Raw genomic sequence first — 13,352 nt, 5'->3', positions numbered from 1 at the left:
ATCTCCCCTCAAACAAGAGCAGCATTAAAAACTTATAGAAGAGACGCTAACCAGTTTTTCTCCGTACATGCAAGGCTACATGATGGTGGGGCATTGTTTCCGTGGTTACTAATGGTTAAACGCATACCTTAGCCATAATGCAATATTTGATATCTTTCTAATCATACTTATAAAGCAACAAGATTGGTTTTCATCCTTATCTGTTTGTGCAACCGACCGCGCAGCACCCTCTGACCATTTTTACTATGAAATCAATTGAATTAAAGCGATATTAGGCCATCATATGTGCGTTTTTTGATAGGCTTTACGGGAGAGCATGGGCCATTTTGACGTCAGTCATGGCGGTGCAGGACAAATTTTGAAGAGAGTGACGTCACGTGCAAAAGGTCAGTAGAAGGGTTAAATGCAACTTGCAAGTACACCTCGCCAAGAAAATCTTCAAGTTTCCAGTAAATGTAGTCTAACCGTTTCATGACTGGAGATTTTAAAAAAGAAATTAAGAAAGTATTGTATGAATCAAATTGTCAGTAAAAAATTAAAATATAAAAATCTAACCAATATTAAAACAGGTTTAACAAATGTCCCGAAATAACACAAAGGCTATTCATTTTTATAAAATCCAAAATCAAAATTAACCATCTACTATATATACAGGAAATCCAATGAAAACAAAAATAAACATAAAAATTAAAAGGAAAATTGTGCATTTCTCTGAATTCAGTTGTGGTGAAATTAAAATAAAATAAAATAAAAGTTGGGTGACACCCACCCCATTGGCTGTGCTGACGGCCTGGTAGTAGATACTGTAGCTCTTCTGAGGCATCAGCGGGGCGTTCCAGTATCCGTTGTACGTCTTGTTGTCGCCCACGGTGAAGGGCTGGGGCGAGTGGATGCCGGCGGCAGGGAACTGTGCAGTGAAGTAATACTGCGAGTTCAGTAGCGTGGCGTTCTGGAAGTGAATGGGAACTGGGTAGCAGCGTAAAATTTCCGCGGTGCCCCGTGCTCTGCGTGGACGTTCCTCCTCCACTACCACCTGGTACACGCTGCAAACACAGAAACCAAACAGGATTAACTAACTCCAATGGGCATTTGTTGGATGCTATTGGCAACTTTCTCGCTTTTCCTGTTTTGCCAGTTAGCTTTTGCTGAAGTGCGGCAGTTGTCTTTTGTTTTAAACAAAACAGGCATGCAAGCTGCAACGCTTAATTTGTTAGAAAATCCCATTCCATCCAGAAAACGGGAAAAAACAACTTGTTCGCTCTAAAGACAAAATGTAGAAACTAATTTGACAGAAATGACTACAGCAAAATATATGAGCTGTAACAAAAGAAATGGTCTGATTTTCTTTGTTTATCATTCAGCAACTGAAAAGGTTAACGACACTTTCTATTTCTCCACCGCTGGAGCCGTGCGGTTAGCTGGACCAAAACTCCAGCTTTGTGTGTCTTGACAGGGATGACATTGTCTCTGAGCCGGCCACTTAGTTTGAGGGAGAGCCTGTCTTGTAGCTGTCCATGTTAGTATGCATCACACATCCACCTGTTAAATCTATTGAGTGACAAAGAGTCTGTTTACAGCCGGCATACAGAATAATGAGACCTGAGAGAGAAATAGCGCTACTCTAAAAGAGCAGAAATATAGCTATTGTGACCCAAAAAAGTATTAAAATGAAAATAAACAAGAACATTTGTGAAGAAATTTAAAAGGGGCCTGTTGTGAGGAGTGTAGCACTAGCATATTGATCTACAATTACATATTCCATGTGGTTTGCTAACTGCAGTGTAAGCTAATTTAGCTAAAATGCTAATGTTAGCTTACAAACTACTGTGGGCTATCACTATCATGTGACTTCATGAAGTATGGTAATAGCAGTGTAAAAACATGTTTTAAGTATTTTGTGTAGCTTTAAAAAACACAATTATTAAAATAATAACATTTAGATGCATTTTTATGTTCAAGTACTTCAAAGGTAGTGTTTGAGCAGTTTAAAAGAGAACCTCTTGCCTAAAAAACACTTAATATACAATTTTAAATGGCTTTTTGTGGTGGTATTATGTAACTTCAAAATTAAAAACATTTTCATTAATCTTCATAAAGAATCAAATTCAAACTTAAATATAACAGCCTCCGATCTTAAAAGCTTTAAAATGAATCAAAACACAATTACGCGTTTTACCTCTCACTGGTAAACTAGTTCAAATACTTCAGAAATTTGTGAATTTATTTAACAATGAAGCACATTTATGGTTACACACTGAAGTTTAGTTTCTACATGTTGTTCTATGTTGTATGAAAATGGTAGGTGGGCTAAAGTGAGCTTAGTTGAGTGTAAATATAGATGGAAAAAAAATCTTTGCTCAAGTAGCTGTACTCTAAAGCCCTGCAGATGATCAATTGTTCCCTATGGATGGTAGTAGATGACTAAGTATCCCCTTGTGTGTACAGCAAATGCTCTTTAACCCTACAGTTTATCATGAGGTGCTTGCAGTGTCATTAAAATCTTCTCTCTTTGCTCTCAGTGGGTGTGGCCCAATTCCTTAGAGCTCTCCTATTTAGCAACAGGGTGGGGAGGTAATGAAATATTTAATCCTGCTCAGAGTCTGCTGGAGAAATCAGCCTTTAATTACTGTCCCCTATTGAGAGCCGAGGTCAAAGGGCAGGTAGGGATGGTACATCAGAAGCCACTTAAGTAGCTTGAGAGCAACAGAAAAATGACTGATTAGTCTGCATCGAAGTCTGAGCCAAGACACTTTAGATCTGGTGTGAACTGTCAGTGACAATATATTAGTCAAGATAAACTACAGCTGAGAAGTGCTATGAAAAAAAATTGCCCCTCAAACATTTCTTCTTGCTTTGTTGTCATATTTACATGTTCAAATCAAAATATAATATATACGAAAACATAATCTGTATAAATCGTTTCATATATTAATTGAAAAAGCTACTCAAACTAAGCTAGACCTCTACAAAGCTATGAATGCCCTGATGCTAAAGCATAATTTAACCACAATTAACTGTATATTTTTATTCTACTTTCACAATTGATACCCGGGGGTGATTTCTGCCAGACTATTAGACTATTATTAATCAAGAAATTACTGAAATATACTGAAGTAGGCTAAAACTCATAATACCCTGATCCACAGACATTAAAGAACAGATTATAAGCAAAGTCAATAAAAACTATCAGTCTAGAAATGATTATAAAGATATTTCTCAAGCTTTGGTAAAGCAGCACACCACAGTAAGAGAACAGATTCATCCAAGAGGTCACAAAAGAACAAGACATCTTTTAAACACTTCAGACATTACGTGGCTCAGTTAAGGACTGTGTTTCTGAAAAGCATTAAGTAAAAGACTAGGCAAAACTAGCATATAGGTCAAAAACACTGCCGATCAATAAGATTACAAATGCTTATCTTATGTTTGCTTAAATAAATATTTTTTTTCAGTAAACAAGTGCAATCTCAGGAAATTGTTCAACTGGTCTATATCTGTGAGATCAAAAACCCAAACCAGATAAAATCTTTAAGGAGGTGAATATTTTTTACAGTCAAATTGCTCATAAAAAACTGGAGTTATTTTTATCATTTGAAACCTGTTATGCTGACTTTACAACACATCATTGTCAGAAAAACATTAAGTTTATGGTTAATGTAAATCAGTTTGTAAAATGCCAGTGAAACACTGGTTCACCCCAGCTGTTTCTTTATAATGTGATGATACGGCCGTGCTTATTGACAGACAGTTTTAATAGAGTTGCTTTCCTTTCCGCAGGCTAAATAGAAAGTGCCACAGGCTATGAGGCACCAAGGAGATGAATGTTCGTAAGGTGGAAATCCAAACCAGTCAGTACTAAAAAAAAACAATATTTTAGCCTACCACAAATTCAAAATAAAAAAGGTCTAGTTATCTTAATCAGTGTCTGTAACATAGGTTCAGATGTTTTACACAAGTTGAACTGGCACATGAGGCTGTTTATTGTACTATGAAATTCATTAACCTTTTTTTTTGTTCCCCTAATTGCTGCCAATGTGTTAATAAGCCTTTAAGCAGTTGACACTTTGTCACCTCTTGCTGAGTTCACAGTTTACTTTATGAGTCATTTTGACAAACCAGAGACATTTTAGTCAGTTTCTTGATTTAATGTGACACGAAAAAACAAACAGATGAACCACAATGGCTCTGATGGCAGGAGCTCAAATCTTCTAGAGTTTCTAGAACATTTTTTTATACAAAGAAAAGTAAAACAACTTTGATACTAAAGATATGAAATCTGAGCCATAAAGATTCCAGAACTATAAAACTGATTGATAATGGTGTCATAAGAAATAACTGCCAATATAAAGTGGTTGTTAGACTTCAAATCAAGCATTTAGCAATTAGTATTAATTTTATTATCCTTGACTTATTATTTTGCCCAGATACCAGGATTGCAACAAACTCTGCATGGAGTCTTTGATTTGACTCCTGCTTGCCCTGCGTTAATAAGGCTTGACTTAGACTTACTTCCCTGTCCTTAATTTTCTACCATATTGGCCCTCTGCAACACCTCCTTACAAATTACTGGACATTATAAAGAAAAGGAAGGTACTTTGCTGCAATAGGTGCTGCCGATAAACACTGTTATATTTGCTAAAACCTTACTTCAAGCTTGCTGTCCACTCCTAAGAAAGAAGGTAGCAAATATGCAATCAAAGATAAACCTAAACAAAGATTGCACATGGACGTTAACAATCAAAGGTTCTTTACCAGACATTATAATTGTTTTATTGACAGTTCTGGTATTATATGATGTGGAAGGTGCGGAAATATAATGGTATTTTAGTTAGTACCACAAACGTTTGTTAACTGTTCACTTGTTACAATCAACAGTTGCACTATGAGTTTATTTACTATCTATAAGGAGTATTTTGAATATTTAAAGCAGTTTAAGAAAACGTAATGTCCCCTTCATAAATGTTACATCTTATTGTCATTCAAGCAAACAGGATTCCATTTACTGAATATCAGCGTACAATTAAGATCACAGTTATTCAAACCAGTGGCATATTTAGTGTTAAAGTAATATTTTAATCCTATCAAAATGTTTCTATAGTTTCTATAATTTTTTAGAGCCACCCAGCCAGAGCTCAGACAGGAAACATTACAGAATCAGTAGATGGTGATGATCAGGACGCCTTCTGACCTAAGATTTTAAGATTTCTAACAAGAATAAGTCATCAAATTGGCAGTGAAAGACTGCAAAAAAGACCAAAAAGGTAAATATTTTTCAATTGATTACTGTAAATAGTTTTTGACAGGCCAAAATGAAAATAAAACATTATTTCCAAAAATGATATGTCCAACTAATTGTTTTGTCTTGTTTGAGAAATGCCTCTATCAGAAACAGACTGCTTAGTAGATAGAAAGAAATTAAACCTAAATCTGGCAGATGTAAGAATATGTTTTGGTGTAACTGTCCATAATTCTATTTATGGCATAACTTTACATGCAATGCTGAAACGTAAGCTCCTAATTCTAAAAATCCTTCTCTTAACAGCTTGTAGTGCTTTCTATGGTCAGCAAAAAAATTGGGATAACAGGACAACTGCTTAAATGCTATTTGATTTTTTTCAAAGCTGCTACAAACCAAGTATTATTTTTATTGTTTTATTTTCTCAGATGTAATACTATGTTTAAATAAATAAGAAAAATAAACCACTATGACTTCCTTAGATTTTTTAAAGTGATAACATTATGAAAATCCTTCTCAGAGAAATCCAGAAAATGTAAAGTGATTTTCACATCTATTTAAGATTTCTCATGGAGGAAAAATCATGTATCTACTTCCAAACGTCCTATAATTCCTTCAGAACAGAGATAATGTGAGGACAGAGCTGGCTGAAGGGAGAACTGGTATCAGGCGCGCCTTGTAAGCTGTTGTGAGTGGTCTTCCACAAGAGGCCAGCAGGGAAGACCTGCATTCCTGCAGCAGCACTGCAACCTGAACTGACACCAATTAGGCCTCCTCCAGCCTCGCTGCCCGATAGATTTCAGCTGCACCGCCGTGTGACATCAACCAATTATGGCGGATTGACTTGAAATCGACCGGATTGTGACCTGAAACCCAGATTTATTTTTCATGTGGGCTGATAGGGGGAGGACTGCGGGCCGTTTGAGCAGATCCCGGAATGAGGATGAGAGGCATTTTCAATCACTGTCTTGGGTTAATGTTAATCTGATGCCTCTCTCTGCCTATATGTGTGATTTAAAAGCGGTTGTAAGTTACGCTTTCTCCTGACCCTGCACCCTTCCTCCTCACCTCCATCTTCTTACTCTTTATTTTTCCCCTGGTGTCTGCAAAAGCAATAAAGCAAACAAATTAGAAGATACCATAGATTACATACTGTTAAATTGTGAAAAGCAGCAAGTTAAGTTACACTTAGGCATAGTCATTAAGGTTTGCTGTGCTGTGATCAAAGAAAGTTGGGGCCTATTTTAGGTTGCAAGAAAATCCCTTAACTAATATCAGGTCACGGTTAAGCAAAGATAATCTATTGCTACAGGCTGGAGGAGACGCTCAAGGCAAAGGTTATTGCAGAAAGAGAGAGAAGGGCTGATTTAGTGGTGTGGATAATAAGGAAAGCGTTCCAAATAATTTTTTCCCCAGCAGAAGCATGTAAACATCTATTTTGATGTTACGGAGTGAGGAGGCGTATGCTGGCGCTGACGAGGGGCCATTGCAAACATTAGTTTAACACGACATGACTGATAGACAGTTGGCTAATCCTCTTAAAGAAACAGTGTCCCCTCTGGTAAAAAATGTTCCCGGCTTCACACATTGGCCTGGGAGATTAGGAACAAAATCCAACTTAGAAATGTTACACTCATTAGCAATAACACAAATGAAAAATACATATAGAAATAAATATTGATTCCTTCAGCAAATGTTTATCTGAAATATCATTTTTTTTCTGCTTAAGTGGAATCAGTATTTGTCATCTGTTTGAGCCTGTGCTATCAAGAGATCTTCCAGTGCAGCTTCCCTTCCTGTTTGGAACATCTGATGCTTGAAAGTCAAACGTCTGGTGGTTTATTGCCTCCTAAACCCAATCAGCATGCAAGATTGCATTATCAAATCAAGCTTGATGCTGCTCTACTCTGCAGTGCAATGGATAAGTGTTTCTCCCATGTCAAATTTTTTTTTTTCATCAGGCCTTTAAAGTTAATTTTATAAAGTGAAAATCAGAACATGATACTCACTACTGTTGAAAGAAGAAGCATGGAAAAGGTCAAATTTAATTGGACATTGGGGTTTCAACATTTTCTTCATCAGTCTCTCAGATTAATTCTTACTACCAATCCTAAAAATAAATGTTTCTTACAATTTTACTGGATATATTTCTGTCAAGGACAGGTTTTAAATATGTACGTCTTAGCACTTGAACCCCCCCTCCCCCCCCCCCCCCCCCCCCCCCCCACAGATTGCATGGAAAGACGGACAAAAAGGTGGAAACAAGGGATAGAAAGATGAATTTAGAGACAAACAGTAAATGGACAGAATGCTTTCAAGATAGAAAATTATGGATAGAAAAGATGGAAAGATGGAACAAGTTAAAGTTGGACCAAAGGCCAGATAGAAGAATAAATAAATGGATGGAAAAAAAAGGTTTGGTGACAGAAAAATTAATAGACAGTAGGATGGATGAAAAAAAAACCCAGATAGATATATTAAGAGATATATAAATTAATGAACAAACAGATATAAAGCTTTATAAAAAATTAAGAGCCCATTGAAAACCTCTTGGTTATTCCACCAAATATTGACTTGTGAACTCTTCCTTAGTCAAAAACATTAGTATTGTTGTTTCTAAATGAAATGAATATGAACTTGTTTGAGGTCTGAAAGCTCTCCATCTTTTTGTTACTTTGACCATTTCTCATTTTCTGCAAATAAATTCTGAATTTGTGGTCGTAATGTCTGTAGTACATAGAATAAAAAAAACAATGTTCATTTTACTCAAACATAGACCAATAAGGAGTAAAATCAGATGATTTTAAGTGGCTTCTTAATTATTTCCAAAGCTGTAAGTAGATGGACTGAAAGCTGGACAGATTAAAAATTCGTCCATCCATCTTCATATTCCTTGAATGTGGGGAATCGCTACATCTACATCAATGCTCAGGTAAACAGTGAATCCTCCTCTGAATAAAATCAGTCACCTTCAATTTTTCAAAAGCCCAATTTCTCTCTTACAGGGTGGAGGTAGAAAGCACCTTGAAAAGCACACCAGCATCTGTTCTTGGATCTGAATCCCAATTTCTCCTGTTTGCTGCCCTTTACCGCTTCCTCTCCTTTTTGCAATGCATATTTGAAAACGGTGTGTGCACACAACAAGACTGCCCGCTGGCCTTTACGTCCTGAGAGATTGAAGAGAAGCGAGAAGGTGGGGAAAAGAGCTGCAGACCTGTGGACCTCTAAAGTTTAGATGAGAGAAGGCTGTGCTGTGATCAAAGGATGCCTCAATTAGTTTTGAGCTGCGGTTGTGCCGTGCGGTGAACTTTACGGATTATTTTTTTTAATGGAATATCTTGGGACTCATTAAACATTCATGCTCTGCAAAACTAAACATCTGTATCAAAACACATTGTTTTCTCTGTTCTTCAATTATTCACAAGCACAGAGTGTGACCACATTTTAAATACATCAGATACCATTTAGGGAAAGCATCACTGCACACTTTTGTTGAAGATTAGCCAAAGCAACACAGGTTTTACACTAAATTCAGTTTTGTCTTCCCTTTTGGCACGCTCTCCCTCCATTGGTAAACAGTTAAGGAGCCCAGTGTTCTAATGAGTAGAAGCTCCAGTTTTCTGAGCCTCTGTTAATTATAATTAGAGCTCTGTAATTACTCTGCAGGAAGAATGGCAGCCTGGGTAAGGCCATCTGAATTGTACCTGGGAGAAAATTAAAAACCCATCACTCCGTCTTACTTGCTCGGGCTTCCACGTCTGGTGCCCGGGCATTTATCTGGACAGCTGCACATATGGTAAACATGAGCTGACAAGCCTGACTAAAGATCTCCAGGCTGTAATCTTTAAAGGACCCACATGAGCTGATAGTGTAAAATTGAGTTTTACAGCAAGCCCAAGTGTTTGTCACTCTCCTTTAAGGCGTTGTAGAGCACTGTGTAGAAGCGAGTTTACTTGTTATCCTAGCGTTCTGCAGTGATTGGCAAAAGTACTTTTCTATCTCGAATATTTTTCACATTTTGTCACATTATAGCTACAAATTTCAACGTAGTTACTGGGGTTTAATGTAGTAGACTTTTATACTGCAGCACATTGTTGTTAATAATAAGGTGAAAGGATAAGGATGCATCGTCTCCAAACAAATGTACACCTTAAAAGAATCTTGACCAATTGTATCAGAACCCAAATCATTTATGGAATCATTTCTAGAAACCCTTTGCATCCAGAAACTGAAATTTCTATTTATTTACTTCATTGTTTAGTTGATACACTGCAAAAAACTAAATCTTAAAAAGTATTTCTGGTCTAGTTTCTAGTGCAAATATCTTAATTCTCTTGAAATAAGAGTAACCTTTCAGCAAGGTATAGAAGATTGTTTTAAGTAAGTAAATCCTTCATATTGAAGGAAAAGTACCAGTTCCATTGGCAGATTATTTCACTTATAACAAGGCAGAACTGTTTTGTTATAAGTGAAATAATTTGCCAATTGAACAAGTACTTCTTTCCCAATTTTAAGGAATTATTTACTCAAAACAAGCTCCTGTTTCTTCCTGAAAAGTTATTTGTAAGTTAGTTTTGTCTTATTTCAAGTCTGATATTTTCACTACAAACTAGACCAAAACTACTTGGTAAGATTTTGTTCTTTTCAACGTACCGACAGATACAAGAAACATACATCAAGATAGTTTTCTATATAAAGAAATCTATATATATCAATATATATATCAAAGCTTACATAGACAGTTGGTCTAAATAAAAAGTTGATGTCAACAGTAAATACAATAAAATGACAAAAAATGTAAAAAACAATATTTACAACTACTGAATCAAATATTTGATAACAACAACATTGTTTATCATATGTGAAGAAGAGATAATCCACCACAAACTGGATCTTGTGTACCATATTAGTCTTCCAAAAAAATAATGTGTTATGCATCATTCTGTTCTTAAAGAATGGTTTAAAGAAAATTAGGACAGTGCCTTCTGCTCTCCATTGTTCTTTCCCGATTCTTAGTAAAGGAAGGGAAAGCAGATGGCTGCAGTCACATGGCACACATTTAAACTTTAACAATGGTCCCAAAATATACCCTCATAAAATATCTAAAAAATATAACATGTTACAGTCTCACACTAAAACCAAAGAAACAATACTCTTAAGCTGAAAAAAAAAACCTGATTCAGAAAGAGAGCAGTTGGTTTTCTCTATTTCTGTATCACTTAGAGGGGAACTGCTATACTTTGATTTGGGTCTCTACTCCTTCTAAAAACAGTCCAAGCAGATAAAAAAAACAAAAAACAAAAAAAACAAAACAAACAACATCCAGTCAATTTTTGGTGTCTGGAAAATTATCCATTTCAAAAACATTCAGAATATAACGTCACAAATCAGCAGATACTGCCCCTCACCCATGACCCTCAGTGAAGCCCAGCCTGTTACCTAGCAACCCCAGTGAAGCCCAATCCATCACCTTGCAATCAAAGCTTATTTCCATCATGTTTGGTCAGTTGCTTTTACCACTGTATGCGCTGTACAATGGCTGCTGGAAAAGACAAGTCTTTTGTTGTTGACTTACCATCCAGAAACCATTTGCTGTATTCTTGTTGGTTGTGCAGGAGGCTCTACTTTTGCTTTAGAAAGATCTACAGTTATATAATTCTGCATATATTTGCAGTCATTTTCACATGACAGTGTGAAATTTCACAGTGTAAATGCTGAATTGGAGGGCATGCCCAGCAGCAATTTATTTGGATTTAAAGTGACAAGAGACCCAAATTAAACAAAATCTCATTCTGAAAGGAGATCTAAAAAGGCAGAACTGACCAGACCAGACTGAACAGATGTTTTTTTTATAGCACAAATCTGTTATACACCTTACCAAATCTGTTATAAATCTTAAAGAACTGCTAGTTATACAAGATATGTGATCCTGTATGCAATGAAGTCAAAATAAATGTATTTTCTTTGACTGTGCTGACTAATTAGCGTGCATAAAATTGTTTGTGATTGCAGTGTAGCCCTTTTTCAGTTAATTTTTTAAGCTGATTGATCCTACTGCTTGCTGAGGTAAGATAACATCACACAAAATCTGCCCAATAACCCCTGCCAGACACCTACAGGGGCCTTCATGAGCCAAAATAGAGGCTTTTATGCAATAAACTGGCTTTTAAAAGGAAACACCTGCTGTCTTTCCTTAATAATGAGTAATATATTCAGCACAAAGCAGGGTAAATTCCCTCACTCCCCCAGAAGCCTGTGGTGGCTCAGGGTGGGCAGCGTGCTACATGAAAGACACATATAGGAGAGAGATCCTGAAGCTAGCCTTGGCTTTACCAAGCTTTGTTCTCATCTTCAAAGGCTAGGCTGTTTTTTTTTTTTTTTTTTTTTTTTACAGGATCAAAATCCACAAACAAATAAAGCTCAGATGTGTACAGTAAGGCGCTGAATTCCCTGGTAACTCACTTTCACAGAGGGGTATTGATAGAAACAGGCTCTTTGATAATTCTTAGGTTGCTGATGGTGATTCTGAGTTTTATTGTGTTGTCTTTTCTTCACACTGCGATGTTTCGTCTGTGTCGTTATTGTGGGAGCCTACCTGACGGGCGCGCCTCTGCTCTGGGCAGGTTTGAGCAGCACAGTGACCGTGTTGTCCGTCTGGTTCAGAGAGGTCTCCTGGTCGTAAGCTGGCATAGAGGGAGCTAAACAAGCAGAAAGGTTTGATCAGAATCAAAGTTTGGCATGTGAATCGGATGAAAAAAGTTACATTAATGTTGTGTTCTGCAAATTCATTCAACACAGTGATGTAGTTAAATTTTTCTGTTAATTTTGATGAATTTTTGCTATCGGAAAAGATTTTCAAAAACGGGTATTTTGATTAAAAAAATCGCAAGACTTGAGAAAAGTACATGAATTATCTAAATAGTTGGGGATGGTCATGTATATGACCATTTGCTCTGAAATTGTATTACATAAGTTTTTTTTTTAAATGGACATTGCATTTTTTGAATGTAAGCACTGTATTTTAAGTCTTATAGTACTCATGTCACCTGCCCTGGAGACTACAGCTGAAAAGCTATATTGACAGGAATGTTAACTAATGGGAATATTCTCTAAAATTTTCATAACCCTCCAAAGTATTGGCCATATCTTACTATTTCTGCATTAAATGCTGTTTATACTGTTTATTTATTTATACAGATAAAATATACATTCCATTAACCTGCTTAAAGGAGAGATGCATTGTACCAGATTATAGAAAAAATGCTTATGTCCACCTGCAGTCTATGAACAGGTTGAAGTAATCAAGTATGACTTAGCAGATCATGAAGTGGTGAAAAGCTAGTATATAAATTAATTATATACATGTCTGATAATTCATTATTCATCCTGTGTTTTATGTTTTTTTGTCAGAGAAACTAACAACAATTAAAAAAAATTGACAAAGCTGATTGAAATGTTGCTCATAAAATTAATATTTTATGAGTTTCATCTTAAGTAAATGAACAACTGTTCTATTCTAATTTACTGTGCTAAACATGTAATAAAAAGAAAACTATTTAAGTCCAAAATCTGTTGCTATGTTTAAAGCAAGTGGTAAAGATTTATGTGTTGTCCTATCAAATTTTATCTGCAAATGAAAAAAGAAGGTCATGTTTAGCATCTCCATCAGCAGTGAGGGTTGCACAACATATTCTGCATTAGTGACACCAGGACTCCATTGACCCTGCTGACCTGAAATTTTGGTGGTGAACTGGGTTATGACAGGGGGGCCGTAGCCCTTGGCTGTGCTAGCGCGCAGCGTGAAGGAGTACGTGGAGCCCGGATAGAGGCCCGTGAACACGTGGGTGGTCTCGTTGCCCAGCTTCACAGCCTTCCCGCTCTGGTTGGAGAGGTCCAGCTCGGGGTCAAAGGAGCTCACCGCCTTATAGGAGATCTAGCATTAAATAAAAAAAAAAAGAAAGAGAATATTCTTTTAGTTGCCCTGGAAACTCTGGTTTTTGCTTCTTTTTTTTTTTGCAAGAGAGGAACATCTAAATTGGCAACACAAAAAAATATTATGGATTTAAACATGAAGAATGTGAGAGTATTGCTATGGCACATGTTCAGCAGTCCTGGG

General features: G+C 36.5%; 1 protein-coding gene across 7 annotated transcripts in view; it reads right to left on the bottom strand.

The window, feature by feature from the left end:
* LOC122840863 (receptor-type tyrosine-protein phosphatase mu-like) overlaps nt 1-13,352 on the bottom strand; it is a 205,059-nt gene that overhangs the window by 88,308 nt on the left and 103,399 nt on the right. For all 7 annotated transcript variants that reach the window (XM_044133617.1, XM_044133618.1, XM_044133619.1 and 4 more), the window contains exons 11-13: nt 12,968-13,169; nt 11,832-11,934; nt 770-1,043 (exon numbers count right to left, since the gene is read on the bottom strand). In XM_044133617.1, coding sequence (XP_043989552.1) covers nt 770-1,043; nt 11,832-11,934; nt 12,968-13,169 — 579 coding nt within the window. The remainder of the gene's footprint in view (nt 1-769; nt 1,044-11,831; nt 11,935-12,967; nt 13,170-13,352) is intronic.

The sequence above is a fragment of the Gambusia affinis genome, linkage group LG12 (assembly GCF_019740435.1).
Source record: "Gambusia affinis linkage group LG12, SWU_Gaff_1.0, whole genome shotgun sequence".
NCBI lineage: Eukaryota > Metazoa > Chordata > Actinopteri > Cyprinodontiformes > Poeciliidae > Gambusia > Gambusia affinis.
Note: the sequence above shows the minus strand (reverse complement) of the source record. Positions and strands in the feature narration are given on the sequence as shown.